This window comes from Chamaea fasciata, unplaced genomic scaffold (genome assembly GCF_029207755.1).
Source record: "Chamaea fasciata isolate MVZ Bird 193981 ecotype frontalis unplaced genomic scaffold, bChaFas1.0.hap1 SCAF_3, whole genome shotgun sequence".
In the NCBI taxonomy this organism is placed as follows: domain Eukaryota; kingdom Metazoa; phylum Chordata; class Aves; order Passeriformes; family Sylviidae; genus Chamaea; species Chamaea fasciata.
In genome coordinates, this window is record NW_027094088.1 from 10,309,891 (window position 1) to 10,326,398 (window position 16,508).

A 16,508-nucleotide genomic window follows, 5' to 3' on the forward strand; every position below is an offset into this window, starting at 1 on the left:
ATCAATTTTTCTCCAGTTTTGTTTTGACTTTTTATTGTTCTGTCAGTAAAAGGACACTGTCGTGTTAAATCTTTGTGAAACGCATTTTGAGCATGCTTATTATTTTCTTGCCAGTAGTCAATAATGAAGATGCTGCTTTATTAGTTGAAGTCTATCCCCAGATTCTGTTATCAGTAATTACTGAGATATTTGACAGATACCAAGAGTGAACCTCAACGTTCCAGTTAAAAGGACTTTGCAGGAAAGAAACTTTATTAGGCATGCAGCATTTATTTGTACAAGTGAATGCTGTGCTGCTGTAAGCTAAACCACAGGGTAGCATTTCACTGAACTCAGCAAATACATTCAAACAATGGAATACTTCAAATTAGGGTGCGTTATGATACCAGACTTAATCATTAAGTACCATCAAGGAACAGATGGCAAGGGAGGACACAACTGATTTGCAGTCTGCATAGATTTAAGCATGAGGCCATTAAGCTATCACATTCCCATTTCTGATAGATTTTTGGTCAATGAAAAATTAAAGACACATAATCCCTGATTATATGAAGTCTCAATCTGTGATTCATGCCACTGGTAGTATTTCAGAATCACTGAAGTTCTGTCTGTAATCAGGAGTTTAAACTAATGCATTATTGGGATAGATGCTCCTGTCTGGTTTTATTGCTATTGAAATTAATGTATCTTGTCATAAGTAGGTTGCTCTTAAATGTAAAATTGCTTAAGGGTATCTTTTACCGCTCTGCTTCCTATTGACTTCTAGACAGATTTGCCCTATTTTGCTGGGCTGTTTGCCACTGAAGCAGCTCAGTATCCCCACCTCATAAAAGGAGCAGTTCAGAGCATGGATGGCCTTAAAAATGTTTATAGTAGCCACCAGAATCTTACAGTTTTGAAAAGCTGCGTTTTAAAGCTGTCTCTTAAACTGGTTCTAAAATAGACCTTTTTATCATCAAAATTATTTAATTTGCATCCTGTATTTCCATCAGTCTATTTCAGCGTCATTGGACCTAATGTAGTCTAATAAACAGAATTGTTTTGTGTTTATAAAAATATAATTATTATAAACATTTTACTGGTCATAAAAATTCAACAGTTCAACATATGGGTACAAGGACTTCATTAAAATCTTTTATAAAATAGTTTTCAAGAACTGTAAATGAGTTTTAAGATGCTCTTAGAAGGTTTTGGCAGTTCATGTTTCGAATTTTATCTTTCTGATTGAGAAATAGTTGCACATGAGACTTTCTGCTTAGTAAAAAATTTTAGTATGCCATGACTTGGACCAGCCTGAAAAATATAGTTCTACGAACAACATAAAATGGAAATGTGTAGCCAGCATCTTGCTATATTATTTCCTCTTCAAGAGAGACAAATTAAGACATCAATACTTATGATGATGAACTATACTGACTAAATAAATAATATTTAAAATGCTGTTTAGTGGATTAAGAAGACTGCTGAGCATTCAGGTCAGAGTCTTTGTGAAAGTGTGAGCTGGTTATCAGTATTGGAAGTGAAGGTGGATTTGTTTTTGTTGTTGGTTTTTTTTTGTGATTTTTTTTTTTTTTTTTTTTTTAAATAAGGAATCTCCTGTTCAAGGACCTAATCATGATCCTTTTGTAACAGTGGAGTGTGAGGAGGGATCTGTCAGGTCTGTGCTTGGCTGTTCCGTACACAAAACCTGACAGTTCTAACACAATCTGAAAGGTAGAAGCAAATCAGTGACTGAAGATTAGGGATCTCTGATAAACACCAGCACAGAGACCTCTTGGTGGAAGAATCCCTCAGTTTTCAACATTTACTTTTCAGCACAGGGGTCCTTTTAGTAAGTGGCCTATAAACAGTCTGTGTTTATAATCATTTAATGGCATAATGTGGTTAGAAGGATCTCAATTACTGTAGCACAGAGGTGAAGTCCTGTTAGCACTGGAAGGTGCTGAGAGCAGAATTTCACTCTGGGAAGCATTGGAAACAATTTTGTGTCATTCATCCTAGTCATGGCCAACATGTATTATTTGAGAGTGTCAAAGACAACTGATCTCCCATGGTTGAAGAATAATGAGCCAAGAGAATATTCATTACCAAAAAAAACAGAAAAAGGAATCTACTACCAATAGTGAGTTACTGAGGGTACATGTTTAATTAAATTTAAAGTGATTGGTAGAGATTAGTAGTGTTAGTACTGATATCTCACTACCTTGCTTTTATTGAACTTGAAAAACAGTGGGTTAAACTTCTAGTTACCACTACCTACTTTTAAGTGCTGCTGAAAAATATTAAGGGAACTTGGAGTTTGGTTTTTCTCTTGGACCCTTTGCCATAATCCTTTGGAAAATTTTAAAATTACTAAAATAAAAATTTTTGTGCACCAGGTTGTCCCAGGGCTGATGTTTTCATTTTAATTGTTGATCGACTTCACTAGCAAAGCATCTTGAAACTGGACAGTGGAGTTTTTTCAAGTGGTAAAAATACAGTTCCAGAGCACATCTGTGGCCCAAGTTTTCCCAGCAAAAATTCCCAATCTCAGTAAACAGCTTCCTATAATTTAAGACAACAACAAAAAGCCAAACCAAAACAAAAAACAAACGAACAAACAAAAATGACAAAAAAACAAACCACCCAACTTTCTGTTTTAAGCTACAGGAATGAATCATTTTGGCACTAAGCAGGTCAGCTTGTCATAGAGGGAGGTGAGGTTGTTAAAGCAGCCCAAACCTTTCCTGCTGGCTGGGCTGATCCCCTGGTGTCATGAAGATCCAGTGCTATGCAAATGTTAAAGTTTTTGTTCATCCAGGATCAATCTCAATATACTAATACAGCTTTGGAGATGAGAAAATGGAAATCTTGAGCTTTTATGACATTTATGTTTTGAGTTCTTGTGGTTGCACACTAATTTTGGTGTTGATGCTAAAATAAGAGCTGGCACAATATTCAGGAAACCCCTGTGCCCTGTTTTGAGTGTTCTAAAGGGAGAGGCATCTGAAATGTGTGGCTGTAGAAATGCTGCTGAAGATGATGAAAAAGCCCAGAGATAATCCCATGGTCATTAAGATTAAACATGAAGATTAGGGCCCAAATCGGCCTTTTGGAGATATGCATATAGAAATAGGAGACTTCAGCTGATCTCTGTAGGTCAGCAGGATTTATTGTGGATTTTCTCTTCTGATTTTAACAAATTTGAATGAATTCAGTGTGGAAAGGAGTCCAGTTCTGTGCATCTGCAAAGCATAATTATTTTTAGACCCTTTAGTTGCTTTTACGGCTACAGGTTGGCTGAACTAATAAACCCAAGGTCACATCTTAGTCACATGGTTTGGCTAATATGTTCAAAAACGTATTTTTAGTTTATAATATTTTTAGGAACATGGTGATGAGCATTTAGGAATGAGGCAATTACCCCGTCCTAATTTTCCTAGATTTATAATAATAAATGCAGAAAAAAAGATACTGTGCCTACTGCTTTTTTTTTTTTTTTAATGTCTGTGTGTTGGAGGTGCATTTTTTATATGACCTGACTTCCTTTCCGAGCAGTGTTTTTTCTATTATTTCTATTTGTGCTTACTTGCCAGGAAATGCTGATAGCAATAAACTGAAGAAAAAACATAAATATATATTAAAAAAACCCTAATATGCTAAAAGTTAAGTGAGCTGTAAAAGGCAAGTAAAGCTTGTGTAGGCAACACTTATAAATGAAAAATATGTAAGTTTTGTGCCAAGAGTATGTGAAACTACCAATGAAAGGGATAAATTGCATCAGAGTAAGACATGATACCACAATATTCAGGTCATTTTTGTTTTATAGCAAATAACTCCTCTCTCTGCATTTGCTTCTGACTCTAATCCTGTGCCTGTGAGTTAATTGAATTCCATTACTTTGCACGTTACCAGGATCATTCTCCATTACCATAGTATTTTTTGAAGGTTGTTCTTTGGGTTTTTTTCTCCTAAAGTTCGCCAGTGGCTGTTGTGGAAAGTGTATTCGGTATTCCATTGTTTAAATCATTAATGACAATGTTGAATAAAACCAGAGCCAGCAGACACATATCCCTGCAGGGAGCCCTAGTTTGACAGGGAAGAGTTCGTAGTTTGTTTCTGAATGCAGCGTCCCAGCCAGCTCTCATTTATCTGATAATAATAATAACATCAAACAATACAATAATACCATTAAATATCAAAAGTTGCATTGTGCAGCTGTGTCAAGAATCTGTAAAAGTGAGAAACTTCACATTGGCCATCCCTTAGGAATTCTTTCAACATTTCAGATAGCGTTATGAGGGGGTGCTTTGCTTCTGGATGGTTTTTCATGAGAAATCCCAGTGACTGGTTGTCGTGCTGTCCTGTGTGTTACGAGGTATTGAAAAAGGGTGATTCATCTGCATTTCCTCAGATTCTTTCTGCTTTGTGAAGGAAAAAGTGATTGATTTCCTCCCTGAAGCCAAGACAAACCAGAGAAAAATCTGGTAGTATATGACAGTACATGACAAAAACTCCAGTTAATAATATTTTTGTTGACACGTTTCAGCAATCTGTAAAGATATTTAAAACAGTTTAGTGTGTGTTAGCACGATGTGTTTCATATTCATCATCATTCTAAAAGTCAAAAATTACGTTTTGTTCCTTGTGCCTCATGGTAGTAAAATACCATCGTATAGCCATAAAAACTTTCCTGTCAGACCTATTCCCTGGGAGTTGTGGTGGGTTCTCCCAGTTTCAGGCTGCATTGGTGGCAAACAAGAATGTGGAGCTGGCTAGCTGTGTCAGAGACACATTTCAAGCTCTTTTCATCTTCCACAGCTCCAGATTGATTTGTGGAGGGAAAAACAAGGCATGGTAATCAAGACAAGGAATGGCTGTGCGGGCACATTAACTATACCATTTGTTTTATGGAGAAAGCTTTAAAGATTAATGTTCAGCATGTTTAAGGTATTCTTTTTTCTTTTCTTTTTGCAGCAATCCAAAGTCTGCTAATCAGAGGATAAACAAAAAAGTAAACAATGATGCATCATTAAGGATTCAAAATTTGTCTATTTTGGTGAAACAAATAAAAACTTACTATCAGGTCAGTAATTGTTGTGTTATGTTTTGCCTGGAATTATTTCTAAATTTTCGTCTATAATTACGGCTTTAAGAGTAACCAACAAGAGATACTTGTATGGATGATTATTTAGATATCCGGTCAAATTTTTTATCACTGTTTACAGGTATAAAGGTGGACGCACTTTTGTATGAATCATGATTTGTTTATAGAATAGGTACTCTGTGTTCAGTTACTCCTATGGTGCATTAAGTATTTCTGGTTGGTATTATCTGAGTTGAAGCAAGTTTTGTGCCAGTGAGTGAGATTATTGCATGTGCATTTAGTCTTGTAAATTGAATTTTTGTTAGAAAAACGTGATGAAATTTACTGGGCTTAGAATTAATTGGGGAATTTGTAGTAAATGCAGTGAGGATCTATGTCAGAGCTGTAAAAGAGCCACTGAAGTTTGATGCAGTAGTAGGAGCTGGTCCTGTGCCTGCTGGATGCTGAGCTGGGTAGGGTATTGTACACATGGACACGCCACAGCTGGGCAGTGCAGCTGTCACCCATGTCCCTTTAGGTGTGGCTTTTAGTACCCTTCCACACTGCCCTGCTCCTTTCTGCCAGGAGAACCCAGACCTGGGAGAAAATGTTTGCTCTGCCTCTCACCACACCTCCTGGCCAACCTGTGCTGAAATCTGCTGCTCCTCCTGTGTCCACACATTAGTGTGCTTCCCAAAAGTCCCAGTGCATTGAGAATTCCCAGCTGTCACTGCCCTGACCAACCATGGAACGTCTTCCCAGCACTTCCCGCCCTTCTCTCCTTGGTAGCTCCTGCACATGGATATATGTGCTGCCTGCTAAAGCCCATATGCTTGTCCTTTTCCTAATGGAAGTCATCTTCCACCAAGCATTAGTGTTTCACAACTGATGCAGCAGAAGGCACAAACACTGACAGGATTGATCTTTATTGGAACACAAAGCATTCCCTGTCCTGCACTGGCCTCATGGTATCACCAGTCCAAGTGCTCCAGTACCAGGCAGAATTGCTGGCATTTAGGTACCTTTGGATGATTCAGGATTGTGGATGTTGCTCCAAACCTTTGTGATAGAAATTAGTTTATTAGAGCTTTTTTAAAAATAAAAAAGTACTCTTGTTTAAGAAGTGGTAAAACCAGTCACCATGCCTTTAATGGTCCAAGTTGTATCATACTGCCCTTTTAACTGTTTTATACACTTTTTCCCCCCTTTCCCTCCCCAGTCTTTCAAGATCTTGGTCACCATGCAGACATTGAAGGGCTGGTGTTTCTAGCAGCAGTAAAGGCATTTACTCTCCAAACTGGAGAGCTCCTTTGAATCTAAAATTACTATTTGCATGTGTAGATATTCATTCCCTACGGTGCCTGCAGGGAGGTTTCTGCTTTGTGGTAGTTGAAGTGTTAAGGGATGGGCTGTTCCACAGAGGGGTCAGTTGAGTTCCTGTCACCTGTGAAATTCCCCAAGGCAGGAAAGCTGGGACTTGATGGATGCCCTGGAATCAAACTGAGAGGCCTCCCTTAGCCTGGGGTGAGGGTTGTGCTCCTGAAAGCTCAGTGTGCCTGAGGGTGTTCCCTGAGGATGCCTTGGGATCCCGGGGGAGGGGACAGGAGAGCACTCACTGGACTGAGAGAGGATTTTACTAAGTGTTGGAATCAGACACTGATGAATGTGGGAATCTGGAATTTTTAGCCTTGTGTCAGCCTAACTCTTAACATTTCTCATTGTGAGCTTGTCCACATGATGTGTTCCATGTGGTTTTATAACATCTGTGGAAAACCTTCTCTCAGTTTAGTGAAAAGTTGCACCAGTGCTGTGGATGTACTTGTCAAAAAACCTGCACTGGTAGAATATAACATACAAAATTAAGGTGTTACGTTAGATTAGTCTTTTTTGTTCCTGCAGCATGCTTGTTATTCGTTGGAATTAAAATTCTGGTCCTGAACCAGTAATTTCTCAGCAGTTAATTCAAAATTTCTGGTGGGCTCAAGAGGTTTAATCCAGTAAGTGTCCATGACTCTCAGTAGATTTGACTGAGGATGTGAAAAATCTTCAGTAAAATAAATGCTAATGAACTGTAAAAGTTTTGCAAGCAAAGCCTGTGCTGAGGTTAACACCAAGTGACAGAAAAGGTGTCAGACATCTGTGGGGAAAGGCAGAGGTGTTGTAAGAAAACAGGTGATCATGTTCATTCCGGACACATATTTTGGTTACTACTGCTCAGACTCTGCTTTGATCATGATCAGCTTTATGATAGCATCATGAAATTATTTGAGATACTACCAAAAAAACACCCCCTAAAAAATATGTGATTTTCTTTCATAGTAGCTGTCGATACTCTTTAAATTCATTATGTTTTATCTGTTTTATATTGATCTAAAACATCCTGTGGTGCACTTCATGTCTTACTTCTATTTGAAATTCATCTTTGTCAAAGTCTGAGAAGTACAGGTGTCATGGTTGGTTGAATTTCATGATATTTGAGGATGTCAAAGATGTTTCCTCCATTCTTATGATTTGTCTTAGGCATGTCCAAATGTATATTTTGTGGTCTACTATTAATCAATTCAGATATAATTTTGATTTGTATATTAACTAGTGGGAACTTTCAAGTATAGTTATAGCTAATAATTTCTGCAGGTGTTTTTCAAGAAATACTGGGGTTTTTTTTCAATTTGACATTGAGCAAGTTGTGTTAGGTTGTTGCTTACAATGTGGCACCTGATGTGTGCCTTGGGCTTTTCTGGAATATTTTGCTTTTGAGTAGGAGCATTTTATATAGTAATGGATCTGTCACTGTGGAAAAACAAAAAGCCTGACTGTAGGATGGCATCTGCTGAGAATAAACATCTGGGAGCAGGAGAAAGACTATTCTGCTTCTGGAGAATTAGGCTCTGTCTAGACTGGGGATTTGACCCGATTACAGCCATTACAGGAGCTCCATTGATGGAATCCATGGAACAGATAGACAGAGCTGCTGCCTGGTGTGTGGCACTTCCAAGCTAAAATTCCATGTGATTGTGCAGACAGGGGTTTGTACCTTTATATTCACAGCTGGCCCAGTGTCACTGCAGCAAAAACCCCTGGAATTTTCACATCTACGTTTTGGTGAGGGCAAAGAAAGCGTGACATAAGGGAAATGGATTTTTTTTTTGCAGTAGGAATGCACCTTAGAGCCAATAAAACGATTATGTATCAATAAGTTAGTCAGGGAAACATGAACACAATAAATTTAAAGGGTTTTGCTGCATTCTGAGACTTGGTATCTTGTTGGCTTAAGATCCCTAAGCCAGCTCATTGCCACAAGAGGATTTTGCTGTGTGAGATGATTGTGCAAACCAGTAAAACAAAGCTTCTGTAGAAGTAACTCATATTTGTAAGGGTTTTTTTTATTAGAATGGAAATAAGTACGCATTGTACAAACTGTATGCATGAAGTCCTGAAAAACATTAAAACGGTTTAATAAATACTGATTTCTCTTCAATGGCTGTTGCTATGTGATGTTTGCTTTCATTCAGTACATATAATGTAAATAATGTTTTAATTAATTTTATAGGAGACTTTGCAGCAGTTGATCATGATGTCTTTGCCAAATGTGCTAATAATTGGCAAAAATCCTTTTTCTGGTAAGTTTATTTTTTGACTAAGATAAAAATATGTACTGGTGTGAGAATTTATATTCTTTCACTGGAAATAAAATTCCTATAGGATTGAGCCTTTCAGCAGAAGATCGTGTAAATACTTTATCAAATAAGTGGTTTAATAATGATGAGTAATGATTTAATAATAATTTTCTTTATCCACACAAAGGGTCCACACTAAAAAAATGTGTTCTGTCCCAGCCTCAGCCCTGGCTCTCACTGGGATTTATGCTGAGCCTGAGTGCATTTCCCAGCAACCAGTGAACCACTGACAGCACAAAGTTAAGGTTTCATGTATTCCCAGCTACTGCACTTTCAACTTTCTTTACCTGTGTCACCGCTGAGGGAATTGGCAGTTCAGTGCATCACTTGGTCCAGCTCCCGATCCTTGTTTCTCCCTCCCCCAAACTCTCCTGGCTTCTCTTGCATCCTTACCTGAAAAATATTGCAATTACCTTCTTGTTTTCTCCCCTGAACTGACACTGTCTTCTCCATGCTCCCACCTTCTCTGCTTCCAGCTCTGAGAGTTGCAATTTTCAGACCAAGAATATTAGCCTGTGTGGAGCCAGCTGACTATCCACAGCCACTTGGGAATCTCTGCACCATGCTCTCAATTCCAGAAGCACGGAGCAGACACACCTGGCCTGCATGGAGCCACTAAGGATTGGGCAGAATTTATTTACTTGGGTCTAATGTGCTCCAGGTGTTCTCCTCCTGACGTTCTGACACCTCAGCAGAGAGGTCAGGAACTGCTCTAACAGACTGTGTAGCTTCCCCTGGCTGTTTTTATTTCTTTGGGATGTCTTCACTGCCACGCTTCTGTGTCTGTGGGACAGGGCGTTCCTCATGAGCCAGAAGTACCATCTGTGTTTCCTCACTTCCCAATCCCAGGGCTCATAACGTTGATATTTTCCATATCGCATCTGCACATATCCCATCTCTGTAGGTACCTTGCTTTAATTCTTTTGGGTTTTACTTTCTGCTTTTGAATATTGCTGCTTTTGCTTCCGAGGTCACAGCTTTTTCAGTTTTTATATGTGCAGCTGCTGTCATATGCACCAAGAAGTGTGAATGTGGTCTCTTTCTTTCCAAAAGAACAGAATGCATCGTGCTTTTATAATTTTGATTTCAGACTTTCTTAAGGTTTTCGAAGGACTCCATGCATTTGCCTAGAAACCAGAAACTGGAAAAACATTTTGAAAGTCCCAGATCACAGTATTGTTTTGTAGTGACTTTTTTTATTCTGTTCAAGATACTGGGAAAGAATATCTTAACAATATTGTATAGTATAAGATGACATTTTATTGAAAATGCGTTATCAAACCCCTCAGAGATAATACTGCATTCAGGTGTATACATGCAATTATATGGTTTGGTCATTTTTAAGGAGGTGTCTTTTATGTTTTGGGATCTGTGGTTTAGCAGCTCTGCTGGTGTGTGCTTTGCTCTTGTGTGGGGATTTTGTTGGGTTTATGAGAAAATTCGGACTGTCCTGTAGTGTAGCCCTCACATTAAAAAAAAAATTGTTGTGCTTTCGACAACATTCTTGAAGGTGTTTCAGCTCCCTGCTGGAGTTCAATCATGGTGTTTGGTCTGAACTAGAATATAGACCTGTTCTTTTGGGTTCTGTCCAGAACCTTTCCCCTTTAAAAGTTAGGACTGCTCTTGCTGTGTCAGCTTGGAAAAGGATCTCATCCCTACATGGATTTTTAAACTTTTTTTGGGCAGATGCGGGGAAATGAAACCTCAATGACCTTTGGAGATACTTGCTGTGTAAATCTGGTTGCATCAAGGCAAGCCCCGGAGTAAAAGTCAGTTCCCTGATAAAGACTTGGATTTGGTCCATTTAGGCAGGAGGTGTGATTTTTTTCATGGAGTTGTCTCCCAGTTTTTCCCCTTTGCACTAAGGAATGATTAGTAGAGAAATCCCCAGAAGATGCCAAATTACAGATGGTAGGAGCAGATAAACCAGAGGCAGTTGGCTCATGGAGTAAAAGAAATTGCAGGGAGAAGGCTTGAGTTGAGGTTTGGTAAAACGGGTCAGCAGGGATTTTATCAGGAAATATTTCTTGAGCTGATTGGCAGGACGGCAGTTGGAGGAGAAAACTGGAGGAGAGCTACAGCCTGTGACTGTAAATGTTAAATTACAAAGGGATAATGATGAGGCAAAGGGGAAGGGGAAAGATGAAAGCAAGTTCATGTTCCTGAAACAAGCAAGGGTGGGGAGGATGGAAGCCTGCAGAGGGTGTGAAAGTCAGGGATAAGGGTGAACACAGGCAAGATCAAACAGTGGCACAGGGCAGGGACAAAGTTCAGCAGCAGGTTGAAGGGTGTAGAAGAGAATCATCTATTTCTGTGTTTCTGATGGAGGACAAGGAGGAAAAACAGAATATGAGGGAAACTGAGATGGTTCAGTGTTTTGCCCTGTTCCTTCAGGGAATGGGGGGGAGAGACAAGGAATCAATATTCAGGCAGGCGTTTGAAAGACAGTCAGGAGATGAAGAGTGAAGAGGAGCTCAGGGATTGCTTAAAAATTAAAGTGTGATTAATTTGTTGGGATAAGTGAATGTAAGGCTGTGAGCTTGGATTCCTCCTGTTGCAGTATTCCTCTAACCTTTATTGATAAGACTGCCAGGTGGAATTCCCCTTCTTCAGCTGAAGCAGCTTCTGGTGAAACACATTCCTTGTTGGGTTTTCTGTTTCTCCATATAAGACTTTACAGCTCAAGCCTTTGGGATACAAGAAATTTGAATAAATGATTAAAAAATCTCCCATTTGAGTCCATGTTTTTTGTAATGTATTTATCTACCTGAGAAACCTCTTGCAAACTGCAGTATTCCATGTTCATTGGGATTATACACATTACGTAGCTCCCTCCAAAAGCTACAGCTTGCGTCAATGCCTAAACTGTTTTGTCATCCTTGAAGCATTTGCTTCATGGCATTTATGTTCTAGATATAGAATGTATTTCTATACTTAGTAGCAAGATGAGGACATTGTGAACTTAGAAAGTAAGAAACATTTTATTAATCTGGAAACAGAGTTCTTTAACTTAAGCTTCTTTAGGAGATTAAGATGCTTAAGGCCAGATTTGGAAATACATGTTTATTTTTTGGATGTGCAGATGAGTATCTAATATATATCTAATATGTAATAGCTTTGTAAGGAATTTAAATGAACTTGTCACCTAAACTCTTCCAGTTTGGGAATGGCAGATAATTTAAGCACTTTTGTAACTGTCTTGAGATACCTGAGATTACCATTGAAAACTTGATTGCTGCTCTCCAAAGCACTTCTAAAAATGGCACTCTGAAGTTTTGCTTTTTGAAGGGCTGATTTTTTTTTTCCCATTTGAAATTGTTATGGCTGTTGAGGTGTTTGGTAACTCTGGAAGTTGGTGGTTAAATGGCAAAAAGGACTGAGCTGAAAGCTTATCTGATTGTTTTCTAAACTAGGTTAACATAAATGATACGGAAATAATGAGAAAACCTCGTGTTTTCTCAGGTATAGGGGAAGAAGCTCTAATTACAATTTTACAGTTACCATTTTTTCTTTTCTTCTTAGAGCCAGGTACTGAAGAAGTGAAAAAGCTCCTCCTGCTTTTGCTTGGTTGTGCAGTTCAGGTGAGTTTAATTATGTTTGTCTCTATGAAACTTCTGAGTTACTGAACTCTTTTCTTACGGTTCTAGTACTTGGGGTGGTATAAAACTTTTCTTCCTTTGGTGATACAATTGTATTCCTTGAAAAATTGCGATATTCTGATTTTTAATGAAATGGCTACAACCCTACACCTGTTATTGCACAAATACTTCCAATACCACCATAACCTTCTAATGGGTTATTAATTTCAATAGTGATAATTTACCTGATATTGTAAAGAAAGAAAGGAAATGTAAAGCACTGAAAATTAATTCACTGCACTATTTCATGCATTTAATAAACTATCAAAAATTTGAATAAGTAGCAATTTTAAGAAACCTCTTCATTGTCCGATTTCAACTTGTTTTTCCTTGTATCATTTAATTAGTGTTGAAAGTTACAATTACTGCAACATGGCATAAACCACAGATTTATTGGTCACCAGAATTATTGGATAATAATTTAGCCATGTGACCTTTGGAGTGTCAGTTTTATATATTCTAGCTTTTAGAAATACAAAAGGACGGAAAATACTTGTGATTATACATATAAATGTATATAAAATAGATATCTCTATTTTTAGTGTCAGAAAAAAGAAGAATTTATTGAAAGAATCCAAAGCCTGGATTTTGATACCAGAGCAGCTGTTGCAGCCCATATTCAGGAGGTATTTTGGGGGGTTTTTGCTTTTAATTTTGGGGATTTTTTTGAGGTGGAATATTGTATTGCAGGAAGGGGAGTTGCACATGTTCAATGGCAAGTAAATCACATATGTGATTTGCATATTGAGTGGTTGTAGTAAGCAAAAAAGGCTTCATTTTTTTTTCACTTGATTCACAAAAAGATTTCATGATTGAGCATTTTTGGGTAATATTTTTAGAGCAGTACCAGAAAGGAAGTTTGTTGCTCCAAGGATTTCTTAGTTGACTGAAATTAGTCAGTCAATTAATCAGTCAATTTAGTTGACTGAAATCTTTATACGCAAATTTCTTTATAAAGTAAAATTCCAATCAAATATGTGTCGTAGGTAATTTATAATGTGATTGTCACTTTGCCAGAAGGACAAGGTGCTGCTTCCAGGTAGACAAAAAACTCTTCCTTTACATACAATTAAATATATTTTAAACATTTTTTCATACCTTGTCCAGAGAATTTAACTTGTAGAGTTGCAGCTTTATTTTTTCTATACTTCCTTTCTGCTCTTAAAATCTCAAGAGGATGTTTCTTGTCTTTCACTTCACCCCGTATAGGTAACTCATAATCAGGAAAATGTGTTTGACCTACAGTGGATGGATGTCATTGTGCTGACACAAGAGTATGTTGAGCCTCTCCTGAAAAATATGGCATTGCATTTAAAAAGACTTATAGATGAAAGAGATGAGCACTCAGAGGTATGGATGTGGGCTAGTACTTCAGAGCTTTTTTGAGATAATGCAGCTCACGATTTTTATAACTAACAGTTTCATTTTCTGCTGACATGTTAAAGCAAGGATTTTTGACTGCCAGAACATTGTTGTAGGGAGTTCGTTTGTGCATATTTGTTGAATCATGTAGAAAAGATAAAGTGGGAAAGATAATAGGCGATCTTTTCCATGTAGCCAGTGGGAAACAACTTCAACATCCATCGGTAGCTGAAAACAGAGAATCTGAAGCTGTATCAGCTGCATTTACCAGGAATCAATAACCCATCAATTTGCAAGCCAATCACTGAAAGCTGCCTGTTCTATTCCCATGTCCTATTGTCCAGATATGAGGGGGATAAAGCAGAGTCCATACCAGGAGAGGAGCTTTTGCAGGCTTATCATGAGGCACAGTTGTTGTACTGTGTTAGAATCAAGGAACAGAACAGTATTTAGTAAAAATTACAAGTTGTGAATCATCTCGGTGGTCCCAGATTTGCCCCTCAGTAAAGTGGATATGTCAATGTTGCAGTTATTCCAGATACTCCTTTGACAGTTTTTCCGGATCACAGCCTTGATAGGAGTAAAACAGAGGGTAGAGGATGGGGGTGATGCCTTTGTGCAAAGCTAAAGAAAAATACTTCAAAATATAAGGGATGTTCATATTTGACTAACACCTTTATTTATAGGGGGAAATAGGAATGTTCCTGTAGCTCTGGTGCTTTATTCAGTTGCCAAGGGTGCTGCTGCTCACAGAAGAACAAGACTTTGTTTAGAGATAGACGTTTATCTTCATTTTCAAGAGGTGGTGGTTTTCAAGGAATTCACACCTTTCAACACCCAGTCCATTCTGAGCACTGGTCATTTTGTGGGCATTAAAGTCTTAAGTGAAAAATAAAATGTAAAATAGCAGAAGGTCCTGTCCAAGAGCTGGAGCTCTTTGCTTTAGGCGTAGAGGTGCAGGGAGAGCTTTTGACTTCTTTGGTGACCAAAACCTTTCCATCGTTCTGATGCCACTGCAGTGTTTGATATGAATGACACGCAGAGATGGCTCTGAGTACCACTCTGGACTTTTGCCTGTGCTCTGACTCCCCAGACCATCATCGAGCTGTCGGAGGAGCGGGACTGTCTCCGTTTCCTGCCGCACGCATCGGCAGCGCAGTCCCCGTGCGGCTCCCCCGGTATGAAGCGCACCGAGAGCCGGCAGCACCTGAGCGTGGAGCTTGCCGACGCTAAGGCCAAGATCAGAAGGCTTAGGCAGGAGCTGTGAGTACCAGTTCACACTCAGATCCTTTCAAATGCTGCCTTGGCACACTTCTAGTCCTCTTCAGACCAATTCTTCATCCTTTTAAATGCTTCTTTTAGTTACTGCTCCCCAGAAGGGGTATTTTTATATTACAAGATGATTTGTGGACCCATGGGACAAATACAACTTTTCATCTGTGTTTGTCTCTCTTTGTATTCATAATGATGTTTTGACCTAAATTTTACACTCTGATGTCCCTGAAATGATGGATTAAAGGTGGAAGTCTCACAAATCTCAGCATTTCGTTCTCCAAACAGGTGGTCATTAAAAGGAGATGGTGCAGGAGGGCTTCCTTCTCAGCAGCATGATTAGGTGGCCTGTTTCCAACAAGAAATACTCACCTATGGTTAATTCATGGTTTAAATTCATTGCAGATAGGCCAAAAAATTTCCATTAGAATGTTTTCCTGACCCCCACCTCTTTGTTCTTGTGTAAAAAATTTCTTGTTTGCACAACACTTAACTTGCTCCTGGAAACTCCTCCTGGTTCTGTAGGTTTCAGTGGACACTTTGGCTTCATAGTCCAGGAGCAAATCTGAGCAGAGAGAGGAGTTTATATTCAAAGAGAAGATCGATAACAGACCTGTGGAGAATGTGCTTCTCCCTGTAGCAATGTGTCAGTTGTTTGAGGAGAGTGAAGTGTGTGTGTGTGTTCTGAATTAAAATGCTCGATCTGAAGAGATTCAGTATGTGTGGAAACAGCATAAATAAGGATTCTTTTTTTGTTGTTGTTAAATTCAGCAATGGAGAGAGGAGACAGGTAAATTAAATCACAAGCTGAAGGTAGCATAAGTCAAAATTCCCAGAGTTTGTTGATCAGATCATTTCTAGCTGGCTGGATTAAGGATCTTGTTGATTTACTCTGAGGATCCCCTTCCCCCACTGCAGCGTGGTCTTCATGAGGAAGAGAGGAAGGACAAAAGATGGGGCTCTTTTTTCCTGATGTCTGTATTATTATGTGTCTCCTGCAATGAGCCCGCCCAGGATATTCTATAAACAGCTGCACCAGGAAAATTAGTGAAAAAATTGCTGTTATTAGTTTGATTGACAGTTAGTAGATAGCCTAAACAGTGAACACTGGTATGTTCTGTATAATTTAGTCCAATCCTCTCCAGTCTGTAGCTGAAGCGTGCAATTAGGGCAACACTGATGGCTCAGAACAGTCCACATTTTGCACTCTTATTTGAATTCAGTTGGTAAATAATTTCCCTTTACGTGTAGGAGTATCTTAAAATACCAGACTTGGATGAATTAACTTCTGTCTGCAGCATTTAGTGTTAAATGCTGCATCTATTTGATAAATTTGAAATTACATTATTTTCAGACTTGAAAATACTCAGCATAAAATTTATTTATAATCTGGTTTTGGCAGCGAACCTTCATACCTGGTTTAATATGCAGTGTAGCTGGTGTAATTTCATATAAAATGTCTCTAAAGATTATTTTTCAGTTGGATGCAAACCA

General features: G+C 38.5%; 1 protein-coding gene across 14 annotated transcripts in view; it reads left to right on the forward strand.

Moving 5' to 3' along the window:
- Positions 1–16,508, forward strand: part of CCDC88A (coiled-coil domain containing 88A) — a 66,624-nt gene that overhangs the window by 10,804 nt on the left and 39,312 nt on the right. For 13 of the 14 annotated variants that reach the window (XR_010719897.1, XR_010719898.1, XM_066177918.1 and 10 more), the window contains exons 3-8: positions 4,957–5,065; positions 8,616–8,685; positions 12,265–12,323; positions 12,923–13,006; positions 13,590–13,730; positions 14,836–15,005. Coding sequence is in view for 12 of the 14 variants with exons in the window: in XM_066177918.1 (XP_066034015.1) it covers positions 4,957–5,065; positions 8,616–8,685; positions 12,265–12,323; positions 12,923–13,006; positions 13,590–13,730; positions 14,836–15,005 (633 nt within the window). In the remaining 2 variants the exon portion in view is untranslated. Of the gene's footprint in view, positions 1–4,956; positions 5,066–8,615; positions 8,686–9,341; positions 9,442–12,264; positions 12,324–12,922; positions 13,007–13,589; positions 13,731–14,835; positions 15,006–16,508 lie in introns of those variants that run through there. The other variant, XM_066177924.1, reaches the window with a different exon arrangement.